Raw genomic sequence first — 18,808 nt, 5'->3', positions numbered from 1 at the left:
CATAGCCCAGCCTGGCGTGGCCGCGACCACCAAGGCTAACTCCCGCTCCTCCCGCTAGGGGCGCTGCAGCCGAGCACGTGGTCTGACGTCACGCCAGCTGTGGAGAAACGGGGCTCAACTCGTGCGGTCGCCGCGCGGCCGCGACCACCAAGGCTAACTCCCGCTCCTCCCGCTAGGGGGCGATTGTCGTCGCGGCATTGCATAAAAGAGCCCCGCTCCTCACGCCGAGGCAGTCATACAGCGAGATGCCGCCTACAGACAGGGAATGTCGGCTCGGTGGAGCATTACCAAGCATAAACCAAGTGTATCCAAGCATTACCAAGTATAACCAAGTGTCACCAGGCTATACCCTTTCACAAATCTATTATGCTTCGCATCCTAGGCTTAACCTTAGCTAAGCCAGGCCATTTTTTTTTCTGCAGATCGCATCCTAGGCTTAACCTTAGCTAAGCCAGGCCATGTTTTTTTTTCTGCAGAGGCTTCCACGTACAGGCAGGAGCAATATGAAAAGGAACGGGCGAGCGCGTGGCTGACGCCGACAGCCGGTGTGAATGGGCGGTACCAGGCGCATGCGCTGGAAGTGCAGCCGGCCGCGCTTAGTGCGCATGCGCCTTTTCCGCCGATTCTCGTCTGCTCTCGACGGCCGCGCGCTCATGTCCTCTCTTTCATGTTGCTTCTACGTGTACAGTTGTGAGCGATATGGGAGAGAACAAAGCTTGGGCGTTCGTTTATTGGTTATTCGAAAATTATGCGGACAAGCACGGTTTTTTAAGAATCATCAGCATAAAATCTATTTCCAGCTTCATATACACCCATTATGCTCAGCACATTATAACTAGTTTTCCTCTTATTGTGTAAAAAGGCTTCACGGTGGCTCAGTGGTTATGGCACTCGGCTGCTGACTCGAACGACGCGGGTTCGATACCGGCCACGGTGGTTGCATTTCAGTGGGCGCGTAATGCCAGATGCCCGTGTACTGTGCAATGTCAGTGCACGTTAAAGAACCCTAGGTGGCCGAAATTATCCGGAGTCCTCTTCTACGGTGGCCTCGTAGCCTGAGTCGCTCTGGGACGTTAAACGACATGAACCCATAAAAGCAATCTTGGTGCAGAATATCCAAGAGACACTCTCAAAATTAGCGGATAATCACCAAGAAAATTCGGAGTTCCAGCTGAGAATTTCCTTCTCGCTATTCTGGCCCCAGTAGCATATTTGGTCATCACAATGCGCACTGGTTCACATAGAATATCATTGTAGCTGACGAATACCCGGCAACTAATATCTAGCATCGATTGTACAATAAAAGAATTGAAAACATTTGACAAGTGTTATACAACACCGAATACAGGAGAATTAATCAGCGTTGGTAGTACGCAGTACGTAGGGATAAAACCATGAACACCGTTGGTGTTTCCGACAAAGAGGTTCTTGCTCAGAACTGCGGGACTGCATTTTACTGACCTGTGCCAAACGAAGCTTGCGATGCTTTTTGAGAACCGAAACCAAATAGACCACCTGTGGCAACGCCGAGCGTTGATTAGTTCTGCCACGTTTTAACTTTCAGTATTTATTCTCCTTGTCTTCATTTCATAATAACAATAGTCTGTAAGTCTCAAAACAAAAGTGTCATTGTTATTTAAATACGTCGTCCTTCGTTTAGACTTGTACGCAGCTCTCTCAGCCTCATCCAATCAACTTGAAACCACCTTGACGTCACCGCAGTTAAGTTGTGGAACGGGCTGTGATGGACTTATTTAATCTATTTTCACTGTTTTATAGCTAGTGACAGCTCCGTTTTCAGTGCTACAAGCGCCTTTGTCATCCTGAAGTCGGAATCTAGCAATGCACACCACATTAGGGTGTTTCACCTAAGACTTTCCACAGTTTTTAAATATAGGCTTTTTAGGTTTAAATAATACTTTTTTTCGGCACAGCAATGTCAGCGGTGTTGTACGCCAGAAGACAGTTAAGATGTGCTAACTAGCAGGCTGGTTAACTAATATTGAATTGTTAACTTTTTAACTCTCACCGTTCGGCTCCTTAATTATTTAGAGGCGTGTAGTCCACTGCGAGTAATATTCGTATCAGTTTTTAAAATATTGAAAACACAGTTACCCTCAGCGCTATGGCCCAACTAATTTTGGCTAGATCGCGCCAAAATAAGTACATGCGCTTTCGAGAACCTCTCCAGTGCACGTAACTGGTCGAAATCGCAAAAATTGTTGGGCCAAAGCGCCCAGGATAACCGCTTTTTCGAAATTCTAAAAAATGATAACGCTATTACTTACGATTGGCTACATGCCTCTCGGCAATTAAGCAGCCTAAAGGTTATAGTTAAAAAGTTAACCATTCAGTATTAGTTAACCAGTTTGCTAGCTAGCACATCTTAGCTGTATTCTGGTGTACTACACCGCTGGCAGTGCTATGCCGAAAAAGTGCTCTTCCAACTCAAAAAGCCTTTTTTTACAAGTTGTGTAAAGACTTAGGTGAAACATCCTGTACGTGGCTAAGCGGTGAGGCATACGTACGGATATATGTTTGCCACGTTGGTGCCGCCGCACATTTGCATGTCACGAACTAAGAAAGTGACGGCCGTGTCCTCTGTTGTTCCACTGAACTGCAGACAAATCTTCTGCGACTTTGGCGAAAGGTTCCGTGTGTACGACACCAACGGGGAACCGCCCATTACGGTCATGCTCGCCTCCATCAGCAAGGTGCGTACGACAGAGCGGATCCCAAAATACGACATAAATTTTTTCTCGTTCTGTCGTTAAGACAGATTTTGCTGCTGTATTGAGAAGTGTCTCTGTCGTTCCAACAGAACTGGCTCTGTCGTTACGACAGGAGACTGCTCGATACTATTGAAAATCCTGTTACTGCTACAAGAATTTTTGTTGCCCACGATCCCGAAATACTACAGGAAAATCTGTTGTGACAACTGATATTTTCAGTTGTGTTTTTACATCTTTTTTCTTTTCTGGTAAAACTCTGTTTTGCCGTGATATCGCAACGGGAATTTTCTCCGAGATTAGTGGCCTTGTCGCAGTAAAAGTCATACAGAAAAAAACATTCATTTACATAGCGCCCGGTGAGAACGTTACCCGGCTGTAAGCTTACAAGAACGGGGTTTAAAAGATACTTATGACTACTCCAGGCAGTTTTTGCTTTCAGGGAATCCTCCGTAATCACTATTTAAAAGGGAATGCTAGTGTACCCTACCGTTAGGGATCAGCAAGTGAATCATCTTGACCCACAGCCGTTTGCTTGCAAAATCGGCCCGTGACGGCGATGGCTGTATTGCATATGTTGTGCCTTTTGCAGCTTTCAATGGTAGTGACAGTCGTTAATGACAATCATAGCGTTTTTAGTGACCGTTGAGTTTTCGTCGTTAGAGCGCGGTAATCTGTGGGTGCAGACCAGCTTCAGACTGGCCCCTAGTGTCCCTTCAAGGTGGTTAGAATAGAGAAAGGGCGAAAGGCGGAGAGGGAGAGATACAGCAGCCGTTTTGCCCCCAGAGGTGACACAACGAGTCAGAGAACTTGTTTTATTTTTACTTGATATTCTTGATGTTTGAGCTAGATTGAAAAGGACTTCTCTTTCACTTCTCTAGCATGTAGTATAAGATCTCTGCAAGGTTTGTCAAGGTTCATAGCCAGCAATGTTAGCATATAATCTATTGTAGAGAAAAAAAAAGTTGTAATTAAGTCAAGTGAAATTTATTTTCAGTATCAATGACCACTATACCGGTGCGATGTTGAGGGGGAAAGTAAAAAGCCTGAAAAGGATTGACAAAGACCTGCCTGTTTTAGTAGAGGACGTCTTAGCTTGAAATGAAACAAGTAGATGGGTCTCGGCAGTATACGTAATGCGGAGAAGTCAAGTAATCAGTGGCCTGCAGGGAACCAGAGTGGATTCCAACGTGAGAAAAATCTCGGCTAGGGTCGGCTGAGTGCAAGCCAGGGAGATGTGATTAGGTGATTCGCCGGATGATTTTCAGGGTGATCCACCTTGTTCTGTTTCGCGTTTGACACGTCTTGCTCAACTCAGCTTCACGATGCTATATGGACTGGCGTCTGGCCACTGATCCACGTACATGTGTCACTTAACGGTGCTAATGCTTATTTCATTGCCTATTTCATTACGCGGTCTCCGTTGCTAATTGCCCCTCTGCGGTAATGTCTTCTATCCCTCCCGGTCTTGGTCGACAGGACAAGGAGGCCGTGGTCACCTGCCTCGAAGAGGTTCGGCACGGGTTCGAGGACGGTGACTTCGTCGCGTTCTCCGAAGTGAGCGGTATGCCCGAGATCAACGAGTGTCTGCCGATGAGGATCAAAGAGCTCGGTGAGGGAGTATGACGACTTACACAACGACGAACGTCGATATCCCTAATCACGAAAAGCGAACAAGTCGGCGCGAAAGAAGATCTGTCTGTGCCCAGGCTGGGAAGATAAGCGTTAACCGGATAGGGATCTTGTGAAGGTTGTAACTATGATAAGAAAAATTAGAACTTTGTACAGTTGCCGTGCTACTAAATCCTAACGCGTATTATGCGCCTTTTTATTATTGCTGCCTCCGCCCTTGGAGCATTCTGGGCTCTAGTAGGATACAGTGAAGCACCACCCACAGTTAGGACCGGCGCACAGAATTCTTCCACTACAAAAAAAGTAGTCCGTTGTTAAAACTTTTCACGTCACCTAAACAAGAAGCTAATTACGAGAAAAAAGTTATGGGCTCTATAATTTTGATACCTGGCTTGTTGAATAACGTCAAACACTAAAACTTTGATTTCGTCTGCTCTTGCGTCTGGCTAGCGGAGTAATGCAGTACGCCGCAAATCGTGGCCCAGAGTTAACAACTGCTGTTTTTTTAAGTTGCATCCTACTAGAGTACCAATCATTTGCTGGCCACACTGGTCTTGCCGGCCAGACTGCTTGTGATTACCGTTTTGCACACTGTATAATGTTCATCAATTTGGGACAAAAAATTTTTAGAATTGAAACAATGCAAGATACTGTTTGGAAGTATCGAAGGTAATGGTCTATTTTTCTGACACACGTTTTTCCTTTAAAATGTGTCCATCGATAGCATCGAGCAGTTAAGACTGCCATAGCAAAGCAGTGATGAACGATTTTGACGATAGCAAAAACGTTAATAGAAAAAAAGTAAGACTGCTGTCTGGTTATGTGCGAATATATTGGTTACTATAGTGAAATCTTACATTATTTGAAAAAAATTACGTTCGTAAACGGTTTCCCGCTCAAAAATGCTTTTGCCCAGAATTGTTGGGCATGATTAAGTTTGAAACCGTCAAAAATACCGCGCTTGTTCCAGTTAGGTGTGCCGGCAGCTGTACAAGTGGCTTCCGCGTTAGGAGTAATGTGGGAGTGGCATCAAAGTGCCCCAACACACGACCTTTTACCATTTAATGCCTTGCCTCTTTTCATGTGTTACAGTGCGACCGTTTTAAACGGGCATGTAGCCGAGATTTTCTCAGATACCGCGGGCCAGTGGGCGGAGCGGGCGGGCGGCGCGTTCCCGAGCAGAGCACTATAATAAGCGCTTAATCGAAATGAAATTGGTTTTTGGGGAAAGTAAATGGCGCAGTATCTGTCTCGCATCTCGGTGGACACCTGAACCACGCCGTAAGGGAAGGGCTAAAGGAGGGAGTGAAAGAAGAAAGGAAGAGGTGCCGTAGTGGAGGGCTCCGGAATCGGTTAATCGGGATAATAATAATAATTGGTTTTGGGGGAAAGGAAATGGCGCAGTATCTGTCTCATATATCGTTGGACACCTGAACCGCGCCGTAAGGGAAGGGTAAAGGAGGGAGTGAAAGAAGAAAGGAAGAGAGAGGTGCCGTAGTGGAGGGCTCCGGAATAATTTCGACCACCTGGGGATCTTTAACGTGCACTGACATCGCACAGCACACGGGCGAATTAGCGTTTTTCCTCCATACAAACGCAGCCGCCGCAAACTTCGTTTTAGGGAGACGGAGAGTGTTGACTACGTGCTTGCCACTAATATGCTACAGCATGTTAGCGACAAATGGACGATTTCAGATGTACCTTTAACCTACAATCTACATGTGTATCTACATGTGTATATATACACAATCTACATGTGTATATAGGCGATGACGCCATGACTCTACCAGAAAATATGCCCTGATATGTTGAAGACAGCCTGCAACATAAACCAACTTGTGCATCCTGAACGCAATACCACCTGTGACGTTTCAGTGGAAACAAACAGCCTGTTAGCGTTAGAAAACTTAGTTATCTCTTTCGTTAGGCCTGTGAATGAACTTTTTAATGCGATACCATTAAAAGCCTCGCCAGGGAAAAAGCACGTCGTCATTCATGAAATTCACTCACTGGCTGTAGGGAGGCGATGTCACAAGAACGGATAATCTCCTTTGTCTGGAAGGAAGTTACGTCACCAGAGAGGATAGGACCCATTGTATAGTGACGTCATAAGGCCGGAAGTGACGTCATTGCTGGTAACGGCTTCAACAGGTTCTAATGCTACTGCATTATCACCACATAAAGTAATCAGGTGTCGCTGTGAATTTTTTTTCAGCAATATGGTGGGTTACACCGATAACGTACTCTTTCTTTTTTTCATCTTCATGTCCGCAGGTCTGACCATTTGAATGTGGCTGATATACAGATTTTTTTCAATGAATTGACGAGCTTCAGGTATACGTGCACGGCCTGCAGTTGACGCTTTTCCGACACAATCAAACAAAAGTTCTTAGCCGCTGTTGGTGGCGCAGTATCTGTCACATATCGGCGGACATCTGAACCGCGCCGTAAGGTAAAGGATAAAGGAAGGACTGATAGAAGAAAGCATTAAAGAGGTGCCGTAGTGGAGGGCTCCGGTATAATTTCGAACACCTGGGGTTCTTCCACTGTATGCAAAATGCGACCCATTAGCTTCACTGCGTAGTAAGAGACAACAAGTAGGCCAATGACGCGAACTCTCACGGTAATGTAACTGTTTAAAGTGATACTAACAACTAGTGTATAAATTTTTGCATAAATATTTAAAATTCCCGGTCCTTTTTTGTTGTTCGTGCTAGGTCCGTACACATTCAGCGTGGGAGACACGACACAGTTCCAGGACGTTGGAAGCGGTGGCATTGCAACCCAGATCAAGATGCCCAAGGACATCGAATTTGTGAGTCTATATTCTAGGCTCGTTCGGAAGCCATTTAAATTCTGTTAACTGCTCAAAAATTTCGCTTCCTTGTGCCATATACCTAATACTGGGAGGTTAGTGTTTCGAGATATTAATTTCATGCTGAGCACAATATCATTATTACGGTCCTCAGCCACATCATCAGCCTGATTACGGGCAAAGGCATCTCTCACGTCTCTCCAATTAACCATGTACTTTGCCAGTTGCGCCCACCGTGTCCCCATTAACTTCTTAATCTCATTCGCCCACCTAACTTTCTGCCTCCCTCTGTTACACTTGCCTTCTCATGGAATACACTCCGTTACCCTTAAGGACCAGCAGCTTCTACCTATTTTTATGTATCACAGCTCTTGAGAAGAAAAAAAAAGAAATAATATTGTTACGTGATGGCAAGCCGATTAATGATATGAAATAATAATAATAATAATAATAATAATAATAATAATAATAATAATAATAATAATAATAATTGGTCTTGGGGAAAGGAAATGGCGCAGTATCTGTTTCATACATCGTTGGACACCCGAACCGCGCCGTAAGAGAAGGGATAAAGGAGGGAGTGAAAGAAGAAAGGAAGAAAGAGGTGCCGTAGTGGAGGACTCCGGAATAATTTCGACCACCTGGGGATATTTAACGTGCACTGACATCGCACAGCACACGGGCGCCTTAGCGTTTTGCCTCCATAAAAACGCAGCCGCGGCGGTCGGGTTCGAACCCGGGAACTCCGGATCAGTAGTCGGAGTTCCCGAGTTCGAACCCGACCACGGCGGCTGCGTTTTTATGGAGGTTCTGAAGAATCTTGATTAAGGTCCCCCCCACTGACTTGATTATTTCGTTTATTAAACGCAAAGCAAAACCGTGGTAAACAGTTTGAAAGCTTGGGTTTGAGTAACATTTGGCGACAAGTAAGCTTTCATGCTTAATCAGCGCGAAAAACATTGACCTTGCTTTTCAGGCGGCTTAAGTGTGAATCCGCACCAACTTGACCAGTTTTCCGTCCTTAGGACAAGAAAGGCGGCGCACACTCACAAGCGCAAGGACAATAGAGGCGACACACACAGCGCCATTAAGTATGCGTGCACTATTTCGAAGCCGCATGGCACACATGTGTTCGCACTGGTCACAGGGTAATTGAATTTCCTCCGCCTTCTTTATTACAAGTGTAAATGGCTCACTGGGACAGTGGGCACGCAAGTCGCGCTATGAGTACGCGATGGCATCCGCTTGCAAAGTGAGGAATTTCAGCGCCTTTGCTTTTCTGAAAGCAGGTAAAAGGTTTAGACTGTTGATTTCGAGGAAAGATGTATAACTACTCCCTGTGTCAATGGACACCTCAACTGTGCTCCGGCTACGCGGTGGTAGTGACAGAGCATTATTATTAATAATAATAATAATAATAGGGTGATTGAAATAAATAAATGAATATATATATATATATATATATATATATATATATATATATATATATATATATATATATATATATATATATATATATATATATATATATATATATATATATATATGTAAAAATGCCTGAAACAAAATTAAAAGAGCGTTAAGGATCTCAACGTGGCTGAAGCTATTCCACAGCCCTCCACTAGGCACATCTTTCTCTCTCTCTGTTTTCACTCCCCCTCTTCTGCCTTCCACTACGGCGCGATTCTGGTGAAAAACAGATATAGGCGAGACAATTACAGCGGAGTTTCCTTTCCTGCAATGCAAAACCGCAAGCCATTTTAAGGCGAAAGTCTTTCTTGGCTCATGAGTGGTGAGGACGGAAGTTGTAGGCGAAAGTTGTCCGCACGAACTGTCAATCGTAAGTTGTGTGGTAAATAAAACAAATATATAAGTTGATTAAGCAGCAGTTTTTAAGCAACGTATATGTAATGAAATACATATACGTTGTATATGGATCCTCTATAATGCCCTCTGTGTGTGTGCGTGTGCCTGTGTGTATAAAATGAAGACAAGAAGTAAAAATGCATAAAAACAAAGAAATTCAAAATTAAAAGAACAAAAAGAAACAAAACATACAGGAAATGAAAAATGAATCAGAATGAAGACAGGCAAAAGCTTTCTCATTTGAGCTCTTAAGCAGACAAGTGCAATCCTGTAATTTTTTTAGTGAGATCTGCACTACGCTACACATTAGAGCATTTCGCTGTGAGCCTGGGAGGCCGATAGTGCGCCTGCGCGAAACCAAAGAGGCGCAGAAGGTGTTTGGCGCATTACGTCCAAGTTCGCCGCCGCAGCCGCGTGAGGAGCCGCGCGTGAATGCGCATGCGCGGCAACCAGAGAACTGCAGCGAAGGGGCGCTCGGCTACTGATCCGGAGTTCCCGGGTTCGAACCCGACCGCGGCGGCCGCGTTTCGACGGAGGCAAAACGATAAGGCGGCCGTGTGCTCTGCGATGTCAGTGCACGTTAATGATCCCAGGTGGTCGAAATTATTCCGGAGCCCTCAACTATGGCACCTCTTTCTTCTTTCACTCCCTCTTTTATCCCTACCCTTACGGCGCGGTTCAGGTGTCCGCCGATATATGAGACAGATACCGTGCCATTTCCTTTCCCAGAAAACCAATTATTATTATTATTATTATTATTATTATTATTATTATTATTATTATTATTATTATTATTATTATTATTATTATTATTTTACAGCGAAAGCTTTACTGGCCGCAGGTTGAGCCGTTTCACGTGATTCCTGGAGAGGCGTGCTACGCATGCGCGAGGAGCAGTGACGACACACGGCGCATTTCTCTCTCTCACTCTCTAGTCAAAACTGCGCATGCGCCACTAGTAGCACCGAACCGCAGGTGTTCCACCGCTGCGCGGCGCCATGCCTTTCCTCAAAATGCAACTTTCAATTTTCAGTTCTCTCTTTCTTCTTTTCCTCCCTCCTTTATCCCTTCCTTTACGGCGCGGTTCGGGTGTCCACCGAGATATGTGAGACGGTAACCGTGCTTTGCGCGCTCGCCGCGCCATCTGGCATGACGTCACACCGCGTGATTCGCCGCCGCCGCCGCCGTTTGCTATGACGTCAAACAGCGTCCCTCGTCGTTGCACTCGTCAGCGGCGTCGCATGCCTGATAACCTGTTGGAGGATTGAAAAGCAGAGCTCCCGTGCGCTGCAACCAGAGTTGTGTTGTCTTGAATGCGATAACAGCATAGCTAGACAACCAGACTAACCTGGTCTTGCAATCAACATTAACCAAGGCTAACCATGCTTTGCCTTAGCTTTCGCTACGAATATCCTAGCATAGCCGAGCTAAGCCACTGCCAATATTCTCTCTCTCTCGCTCCCTAGTCACTACTGCGCATGCGCCACTAGTAGCACCGAGCCACAGGTGTTCCGCCGCTGCGCAGCGCCGCGCCTTTCCTAAAAATGCAACTTTCAATTTTCATTTTTCTCTTATTTCCCTCCCTTTTTTATCCCTTCATTTACGGAGCGGTTCAGGTGTCCACCGAGATATACGAGACGGTTACTGTGTCATTTCCTTTCCTCAAAAAAAAAAAACAAGTGAGCCGACGACGTTGAAAGAGTTCATGGGCGTTGACGACTTTGCAAAGGCCGTTCATTTTCACGAAAGGAAAGGCGCACAACCGGCTCCGTGGGTCAGTGGAGACCTCTATCTAGCTTTCGCTTTGTATATCGTGATTAGCTGGGCTAATCTACATTATTTTTTAAATCTCTGTTCCCGCCTCGAGAAGGTAAGGTCCTTACTTCCCTACTGTTCTGTCTCTCTGAGCCAGTATACTTAACCATCCCTCGCTGTTTTCTCCGCAAAATTCCACTTTCCTTGAAATGCATGCTGTTTGCTGATAACAGTAATGCGTATTGTGGGAAGTAAAACGTGAGGGAAAAGCATACATAGATTTTGAAAGTATACTCGAATTGCGCGAAGTGAAATTCCACTTTTTTCCTTGAGCCCCTATGGGCGTTTTTAGCTATGGCGTGCAGAAAGTGGTCTTCGTTCCAGACGGCTTCAACGGCAGTGCGTAACACGAACCAAGAGCTTCTACCGTTCACATGTTTGGAGTGAAAAGAACCACTTCTCAAATGAAAAGCGGAAGGTCAAATGAGGCTTGGAGTAAGCCGCGTCTCTACCGTTCACATGTTTGGAGTGAAAAGAACCACTCCTCAAATGCAAAGCAGAAGGTCAAATGAGGCTTGGAGTAAGCCGCGTCTCTACCGTTCACATGTTTGGAGTGAAAAGAACCACTCCTCAAATGCAAAGCAGAAGGTCAAATGAGGTTTGGAGTAAGCCGTGTCTCTACCGTTCACATGTTTGGAGTGAAATGAACCACTCCTCAAATGCAAAGCAGAAGGTCAAATGAGGTTTGGAGTAAGCCGTGTCTCTACCGTTCACATGTTTGGAGTGAAAAGAACCACTCCTCAAATGCAAAACAGAAGGTCAAATGAGGTTTGGAGTAAGCCGTGTCTCTACCGTTCACATGTTTGGAGGGAAATGAACCACTCCTCAAATGCAAAGCAGAAGGTCAAATGAGGTTTGGAGTAAGCCGCGTCTCTACCGTTCACATGTCTGGAGTGAAAAGAACCACTCCTCAAATGCAAAGCAGAAGGTCAAATGAGGTTTGGAGTAAGCCGCGTCTCTACCGTTCACATGTTTGGAGTGAAAAGAACCACTCCTCAAATGCAAAGCAGAAGGTCAAATGAGGTTTGGAGTAAGCCGTGTCTCTACCGTTCACATGTTTGGAGTGAAATGAACCAATCCTCAAATGCAAAGCAGAAGGTCAAATGAGGTTTGGAGTAAGCCGCGTCTCTACCATTCACATGTTTGGAGTGAAAAGAACCAATCCTCAAATGCAAAGCAGAAGGTCAAATGAGGTTTGGAGTAAGCCGCGTCTCTACCGTTCACATGTTTGGAGTGAAAAGAACCACTCCTCAAATGCAAAGCAGAAGGTCAAATGAGGTTTGGAGTAAGCCGCGTCTCTACCATTCACATGTTTGCAGTGAAAAAAACCACTCCTCAAATGCAAAGCAGAAGGTCAAATGAGGTTTGGAGTAAGCCGTGTCTCTACCGTTCACATGTTTGGAGTGAAAAGAACCACTCCTCAAATGCAAAGCAGAAGGTCAAATGAGGTTTGGATTTGACTTCTAACTGGAAGCTCGCCGCAGTTGTGGCTGTGACGTCACACCATGTGACTTTGACCGCTCCTTGCTTGGTCGCAACTGTTGTCAGGCGGAATGAAAAATGCATAGGCCTGCCCACTGGCTCAGGCTGAGCAACTATCGCTGCCACGTGCTGAAAGAAGCAGAGTTTAAAGATAGGAGAGCAAAGGTTGAGAGTAAAGACGCGCGCTATTATATTCCGGGCCGATTCCGGAGGCAGTGCAATACCGGGCCAACCCGGGCCGGATTGCTTCAAGCAGTCCGCCACATTCCAAAAATAAGTTTAAGGGCCTGTATCCGATATTAATTCAGATATTCCGTCGCTCGCTTTCGCCAGTTGGGTCATGCCACTAACCACGCGATTCGCTCTTGCTGAATGAACGCCAGCCCTCGCCGACACCGTGGTCTCGGGGTAGGGGAGGCTGCTTCCTAGCCCTACGGGGCTGGGATCTAGGAGCTCGCACTAATGTCGCGAGGGCTCCTTGTCACCGGGGGTATCGGTTGCTAAGCCGTCGTCGTCGCTTCAGATGACGTGGTCTTTGCGGCGCACGTCCTTTCTTTCAATCTTTCCACTCATATCTCTTTGAACCTGTTGTGGCTCAGCTTGAGCCAGCGGGCAGGCCTAGCACTTTCCTTTTCATTCTTCCTTCATTCGCAACAACGACAAGACTCCGCAGAGGCATGGAGCTGGTACCGGCCACCAGGACGTGTTCGACTCAGCAATGGCGGCGCCGGGCTGCGTCTAGTTATTCCTACCACCGAGAGCGTTACGAAGCCGTGTTGGGTGGAGAGAAGTCGCGAAAGCGGTCTCGTCGAGTTGAAACCGGTGAAGAGTGGGATGTACGTCTGGGAATAAATTTGGTTTTTGTGGAAAGTAACTGGCGCAGTATCTGTCACATATCGGCAGACACCTGAACCACGTCGTAAGGTAAGGGATAAAGGAAGGACTGAGAGAAGAAAGCATTAAAGAGGTGCCGTAGTGGAGGGCTCCGGTATAATTTCGACCACCTGGGGATCTTTACTGTGCACTGACATCGCACAGTACACGGGCGCCTTAGCGTTTTGAAAATTTTTAAAATTGGTTTTCGAGGAAAGGAAATGGCGTCGTATCTGTCTCCTGAACCGCGCCGTAAGGGAAGGGATAAAGCAGGCAGTAAAAGAAGAAAGGAAGAGAGACGCCGTAGTGGAGGGCTGTGGAATAATTTCGACCACCTGGGGATATTTAACGTGCACTGACATCGCAGAGCACACGGGCGCCTTATCGTTTCGCTTCCATCGAAACGCCGCCGCCGCGGTCGGGTTCGATCGAATCCAGGAGCTCCGATCAGTAGCCGAGCGCCCTAACCACTGAGCCACAGCGGCGGGTCCGTGCACCGGCAGCTTTGAAGAATGAACAAACAGTATACAGATTCGCGCCATTATAACGGGCTTTGTAGACGCCATTTTCGCTGTCTTCCTGCTCTCCGGATTGCAGTCACCACTATGGGACAGTATTTTGGACGCACTGTTTGAGAACATTGACTGTGGATATAGTCATCGGTATGTGCAGCAGCGCATAGAAAAATTGGAGGAGGCTTAAGCCTCGCTTTTAAGAGTGGAACGCGACAGCTTGTTGCAGCACTGCCAGGGAGTCCACGCGACGCCTTGCCCGTTAGACAAATCGCTCTGCTAGGTACTGTGAAACGGACGCACGGAGCGGCAAACCTCGTAGAAGCGCTGCCAGGCGCCTTGCCGAAACGCGCGGGACTCAAGTTGCAGTCGCAGTTCGTCGGTACATCGTTCTCGACAAACTCGATGCCGCGAACGCCAGCATAGCTTCCGCGCCGAACGAACGGGCAGCAAGCCGCAAGCTTCGTGGGGAACGTACTTTGGATGTGCGCTGAGTTGTTCGCCGCTCGCCGCGTGATTTCTGCGTGCCCGCACGGCCCCACTGCGCCCGAGCGAGACGAGCGGGAGGCACTGATTTTGGCCTTCAAATGAGCCAGACGTCAAAACTCTTACGGTGCGGTTCGGGTGTCCACCGACATATGGGAGACAGCTACTACGCCATTTCTCTTCCTCAAAACCGGTTCGGGTGTCCACCTTTATGTGTGAGACAGTTAATAAGACAGTTACTGTGCCATTTCCTTTTTGAATTTTGTTTTGGCAGTGTTCTGATTGTGCAAATAGTTTGTGTATATTACCTCTCCCCCTAACCTCTCTTCCTGTCCGCTCACCTCAATAATAATAATTCGCCTTTGGGGAAAGGAAATGGCCCAGTATCTGTCTCATATATCGTTGGACACCTGAACCGCGCCGTAAAGGAAGGGATAAAGGAGGGAGTGAAAGAAGAAAGGAAGAAAGAGATGCCGTAGCGGAGGGCTCCGGAATATTTTCGACCACCTGGGGATATTTAACGTGCACTGACATCGCACAGCACACGGGCGCCTTAGCGTTTTGCCTCCATAAAAACGCAGCCGCGGCGGTCGGGTTCGAACCCGGGAACTCCGGATCAGTAGTCGGAGTTCCCGAGTTCGAACCCGACCACGGCGGCTGCGTTTTTATGGAGGTTCTGAAGAATCTTGATTAAGGTCCCCCCCACTGACTTGATTATTTCGTTTATTAAACGCAAAGCAAAACCGTGGTAAACAGTTTGAAAGCTTGGGTTTGAGTAACATTTGGCGACAAGTAAGCTTTCATACTTAAGCAGCGCGAAAAACATTGACCTTGCTTTTCAGGCGGCTTAAGTGTGAATCCGCACCAACTTGACCAGTTTTCCGTCCTTAGGACAAGAAAGGCGGCGCACACTCACAAGCGCAAGGACAATAGAGGCGACACACACAGCGCCATTAAGTATGCGTGCACTATTTCGAAGCCGCATGGCACACATGTGTTCGCACTGGTCACAGGGTAATTGAATTTCCTCCGCCACCTTTATTACAAGTGTAAATGGCTCACTGGGACAGGGCACGCAAGTCGCGCTATGAGTACGCGGTGGCATCCGCTTGCAAAGTGAGGAATTTCAGCGCCTTTGCTTTTCTGAAAGCAGGTAAAAGATTTAGACTGTTGATTTCGAGGAAAGACGTATAACTACTCCCTGTCTCAATGGACACCTCAACTGTGCTCTGGCTACGCGGTGGTAGTGACAGAGCAATAATAATAATAATAAGAATAATAGGGTGATTGATATAAATAAATGAATATTATATATATATATATATATATATATATATATATATATATATATATATATATATATATATATATATATATATATATATATATATATATATATATATATATATACACAAGAAGTAAAAATGCCTAGAACAAAATTAAAAGAGCGTTAAGGATCTCAACGTGGCCGAAGCTATTCCACAGCCCTCCACTAGGCACATCTTTCTCTCTCTCTGTTTTCACTCCCCCTCTTCTGCCTTCCACTACGGCGCGATTCTGGTGAAAAACAGATATAGGCGAGACAATTACAGCGGAGTTTCCTTTCCTGCAATGCAAAACCGTAAGCCATTTTAAGGCGAAAATCTCTCTTGGCTCATGAGTGGTGAGGACGGAAGTTGTAGGCGAAAGTTGTCCGCACGAACTGTCAATCGTAAGTTGTGTGGTAAATAAAACAAAAATATATAAGTTGATTAAGCAGCAGTTTTTAAGCAACGTATATGTAATGAAATACATATACGTTGTATATGGCTCCTCTATAATGCCCTCTGTGTGTGTGCGTGTGTGTATAAAATGAAGACAAGAAGTAAAAATGCATAAAAACAAAAATTCAAAATTAAAAGAGCAAAAAGAAACAAAACATACAGGAAATGAAAAATGAATCAGAATGAAGACAGCGAAAAGCTTTCTCATTTGAGCTCTTAAGCAGACAAGTGCAATCCTGTAATTTTTTTAGTGAGATCTGCACTACGCTACACATTAGAGCATTTCGCTGTGAGCCTGGGAGGCCGATAGTGCGCCTGCGCGAAACCAGAGAGGCGCAGAAGGTGTTTGGCGCATTACGTCAGAGTTCGCCGCCGCCGCCGCGTGAGGAGCCGCGCGTATATGCGCATGCGCGGCAACCAGAGAACTGCAGCGAAGGGGCGCTCGGCTACTGATCCGGAGTACCCGAATTCGAACCCGAGCGCGGCGGCCGCGTTTCGACGGAGGCAAAACGCTAAGGCGGCCGCGTGCTCTGCGATGTCAGTGCACGTTAAGGATCCCAGGTGGTCGAAATTATTCCGGAGCCCTCAACTATGGCACCTCTTTCTTCTTTCACTCCCTCTTTTATGCCTTCCCTTACGGCGCGGTTCAGGTGTCCGCAGATATGTGAGAGAGATACCGCGCAATTTCCTTTCCCAGAAAACCAATTATTATTATTATTATTTTTTTTTTATTATTATTATTATTATTATTATTTTATATTATTATTAATATTATTATTATTATTATCATTTTACAGCGAAAGCTTTACTGGCCGCAGGTTGAGCAGTTTCACGTGATTCCTGGAGAGGCGTGCTACGAATGCGCGAGGAGCAGTGACGACACACGGCGCTTTTCTCTCTCTCACTCTCTAGTCAAAACTGCGCATGCGCCACTAGTAGCACCAAACCGCAGGTGTTCCACCGCTGCGCGGCGCCATGCCTTTCCTCAAAATGCAACTTTCAATTTTCAGTTCTCTCTTTCTTCTTTTCCTCCCTCCTTTATCCCTTCCTTTACGGCGCGTTTCGGGTGTCCACCGAGATATGTGAGACGGTAACCGTGCTTTGCGCACTCGCCGCGCCATCTGGCATGACGTCACACCGCGCGATTCGCCACCGCCGCCATTTGCTATGACGTCAAACAGCGTTCCTCGTCGTTGCACTCGTCAGCGGCGTCGCATGCCTGATAACCTGTTGGAGGATTGAAAAGCAGAGCTCCCGTGCGCGGCAACCAGAGTTGTGTTGTCTTGAATGCGATAACAGCATAGCTAGACAACCAGACTAACCTGGTCTTGCAATCAAGATTAACCAAGGCTAACCATGCTATGCCTTAGCTCCCTAGTCACTACTGCGCATGCGCCACTAGTAGCACCGAGCCACAGGTGCTCCGCCGCTGCGCAGCGCCGCGCCTTTCCTAAAAATGCAACTTTCAATTTTCATTTCTCTCTTATTTCCCTCCCTTTTTTATCCCTTAATTTACGGAGCGGTTCAGGTGTCCACCGAGATATACGAGACGGTTACTGTGTCATTTCCTTTCCTCAAAAACAAAACAAAACAAGTGAGCCGACGACGTTCAGAGAGTTCATGGGTGTTGACGACTTTGCAAAGGCCGTTCATTTTCACGAAAGGAAAGGCGCACAACCGGCTCCGTGGGTCAGTGGAGACCTCTAGCTTTCGCTTTGTATATCGTGATTGGCTGGGCTAATCCACATTATTTTTTTAAATCTCTGTTCCCGCCTCGAGAAGGTAAGGTCCTTACTTCCCTACTGTTCTGTCTCTCTGAGCCAGTATACTTAACCATCCCTCGCTGTTTTCTCCGCAAAATTCCACTTTCCTTGAAATGCATGCTGTTTGCTGATAACAGTAATGCGTATTGTGGGAAGTAAAACGTGAGGGAAAAGCATACATAGATTTTGAAAGTATACTCGAATTGCGCGAAGTGAAATTCCACTTTTTTTCCTTGAGCTCCTATGGGCGTTTTTAGCTATGGCGTGCAGAAAGTGGTCTTCGTTCCAGACGGCTCCAACGGCAGTGCGTAACACGAACCAAGAGCTTCTACCGTTCACATGTTTGGAGGGAAAAGAACCACTTCTCAAATGCAAAGCAGAAGGTCAAATGAGGCTTGGAGTAAGCCGCGTTTCTACCGTTCACATGTTTCGAGTGAAAAGAACCACTCCTCAAATGCAAAGCAGAAGGTCAAATGAGGTTTGGAGTAAGCCGTGTCTCTACCGTTCACATGTTTGGAGTGAAAAGAACCACTCCTCAAATGCAAAGCAGAAGGTCAAATGAGGTTTGGAGTAAGCCGTGTCTCTACCGTTCACATGTTTGGAGTGAAAAGAACCACTCCTCAAATGCAAAGCAGAAGGTCAAATGAGGTTTGGAGTAAGCCGTGTCTCTACCGTTCACATGTTTGGAGTGAAAAGAACCACTCCTCAAATGCAAAGCAGAAGGTCAAATGAGGTTTGGAGTAAGCCGTGTCTCTACCGTTCACATGTTTGGAGTGAAATGAACCACTCCTCAAATGCAAAGCAGAAGGTCAAATGATGTTTGGAGTAAGGCGCGTCTCTACCGTTCACATGTTTGGAGTGAAAAGAACCACTCCTCAAATGCAAAGCAGAAGGTCAAATGAGGTTTGGAGTAAGCCGTGTCTCTACCGTTCACATGTTTGGAGTGAAAAGAACCACTCCTCAAATGCAAAGCAGAAGGCCAAATGAGGTTTGGAGTAAGCCGTGTCTCTACCGTTCACATGTTTGGAGTGAAATGAACCACTCCTCAAATGCAAAGCAGAAGGTCAAATGA

General features: G+C 46.4%; 1 protein-coding gene across 1 annotated transcript in view; it reads left to right on the top strand.

Annotated features, from left to right (window-relative positions):
- The window catches only part of LOC144103755 (ubiquitin-like modifier-activating enzyme 1), a 70,840-nt gene that overhangs the window by 10,867 nt on the left and 41,165 nt on the right, over nucleotides 1-18,808 (top strand). Inside the window, exons 6-8 of the mRNA XM_077636410.1 lie at nucleotides 2,624-2,714; nucleotides 4,209-4,341; nucleotides 7,079-7,176. Of these exons, the coding sequence (XP_077492536.1) occupies nucleotides 2,624-2,714; nucleotides 4,209-4,341; nucleotides 7,079-7,176 (322 nt within the window). The remainder of the gene's footprint in view (nucleotides 1-2,623; nucleotides 2,715-4,208; nucleotides 4,342-7,078; nucleotides 7,177-18,808) is intronic.

Source organism: Amblyomma americanum, chromosome 9, assembly GCF_052857255.1.
Source record: "Amblyomma americanum isolate KBUSLIRL-KWMA chromosome 9, ASM5285725v1, whole genome shotgun sequence".
In the NCBI taxonomy this organism is placed as follows: domain Eukaryota; kingdom Metazoa; phylum Arthropoda; class Arachnida; order Ixodida; family Ixodidae; genus Amblyomma; species Amblyomma americanum.
The sequence above is the reverse complement of the archived record's forward strand: the minus strand, read 5'-3'. Positions and strand labels throughout refer to the sequence as shown.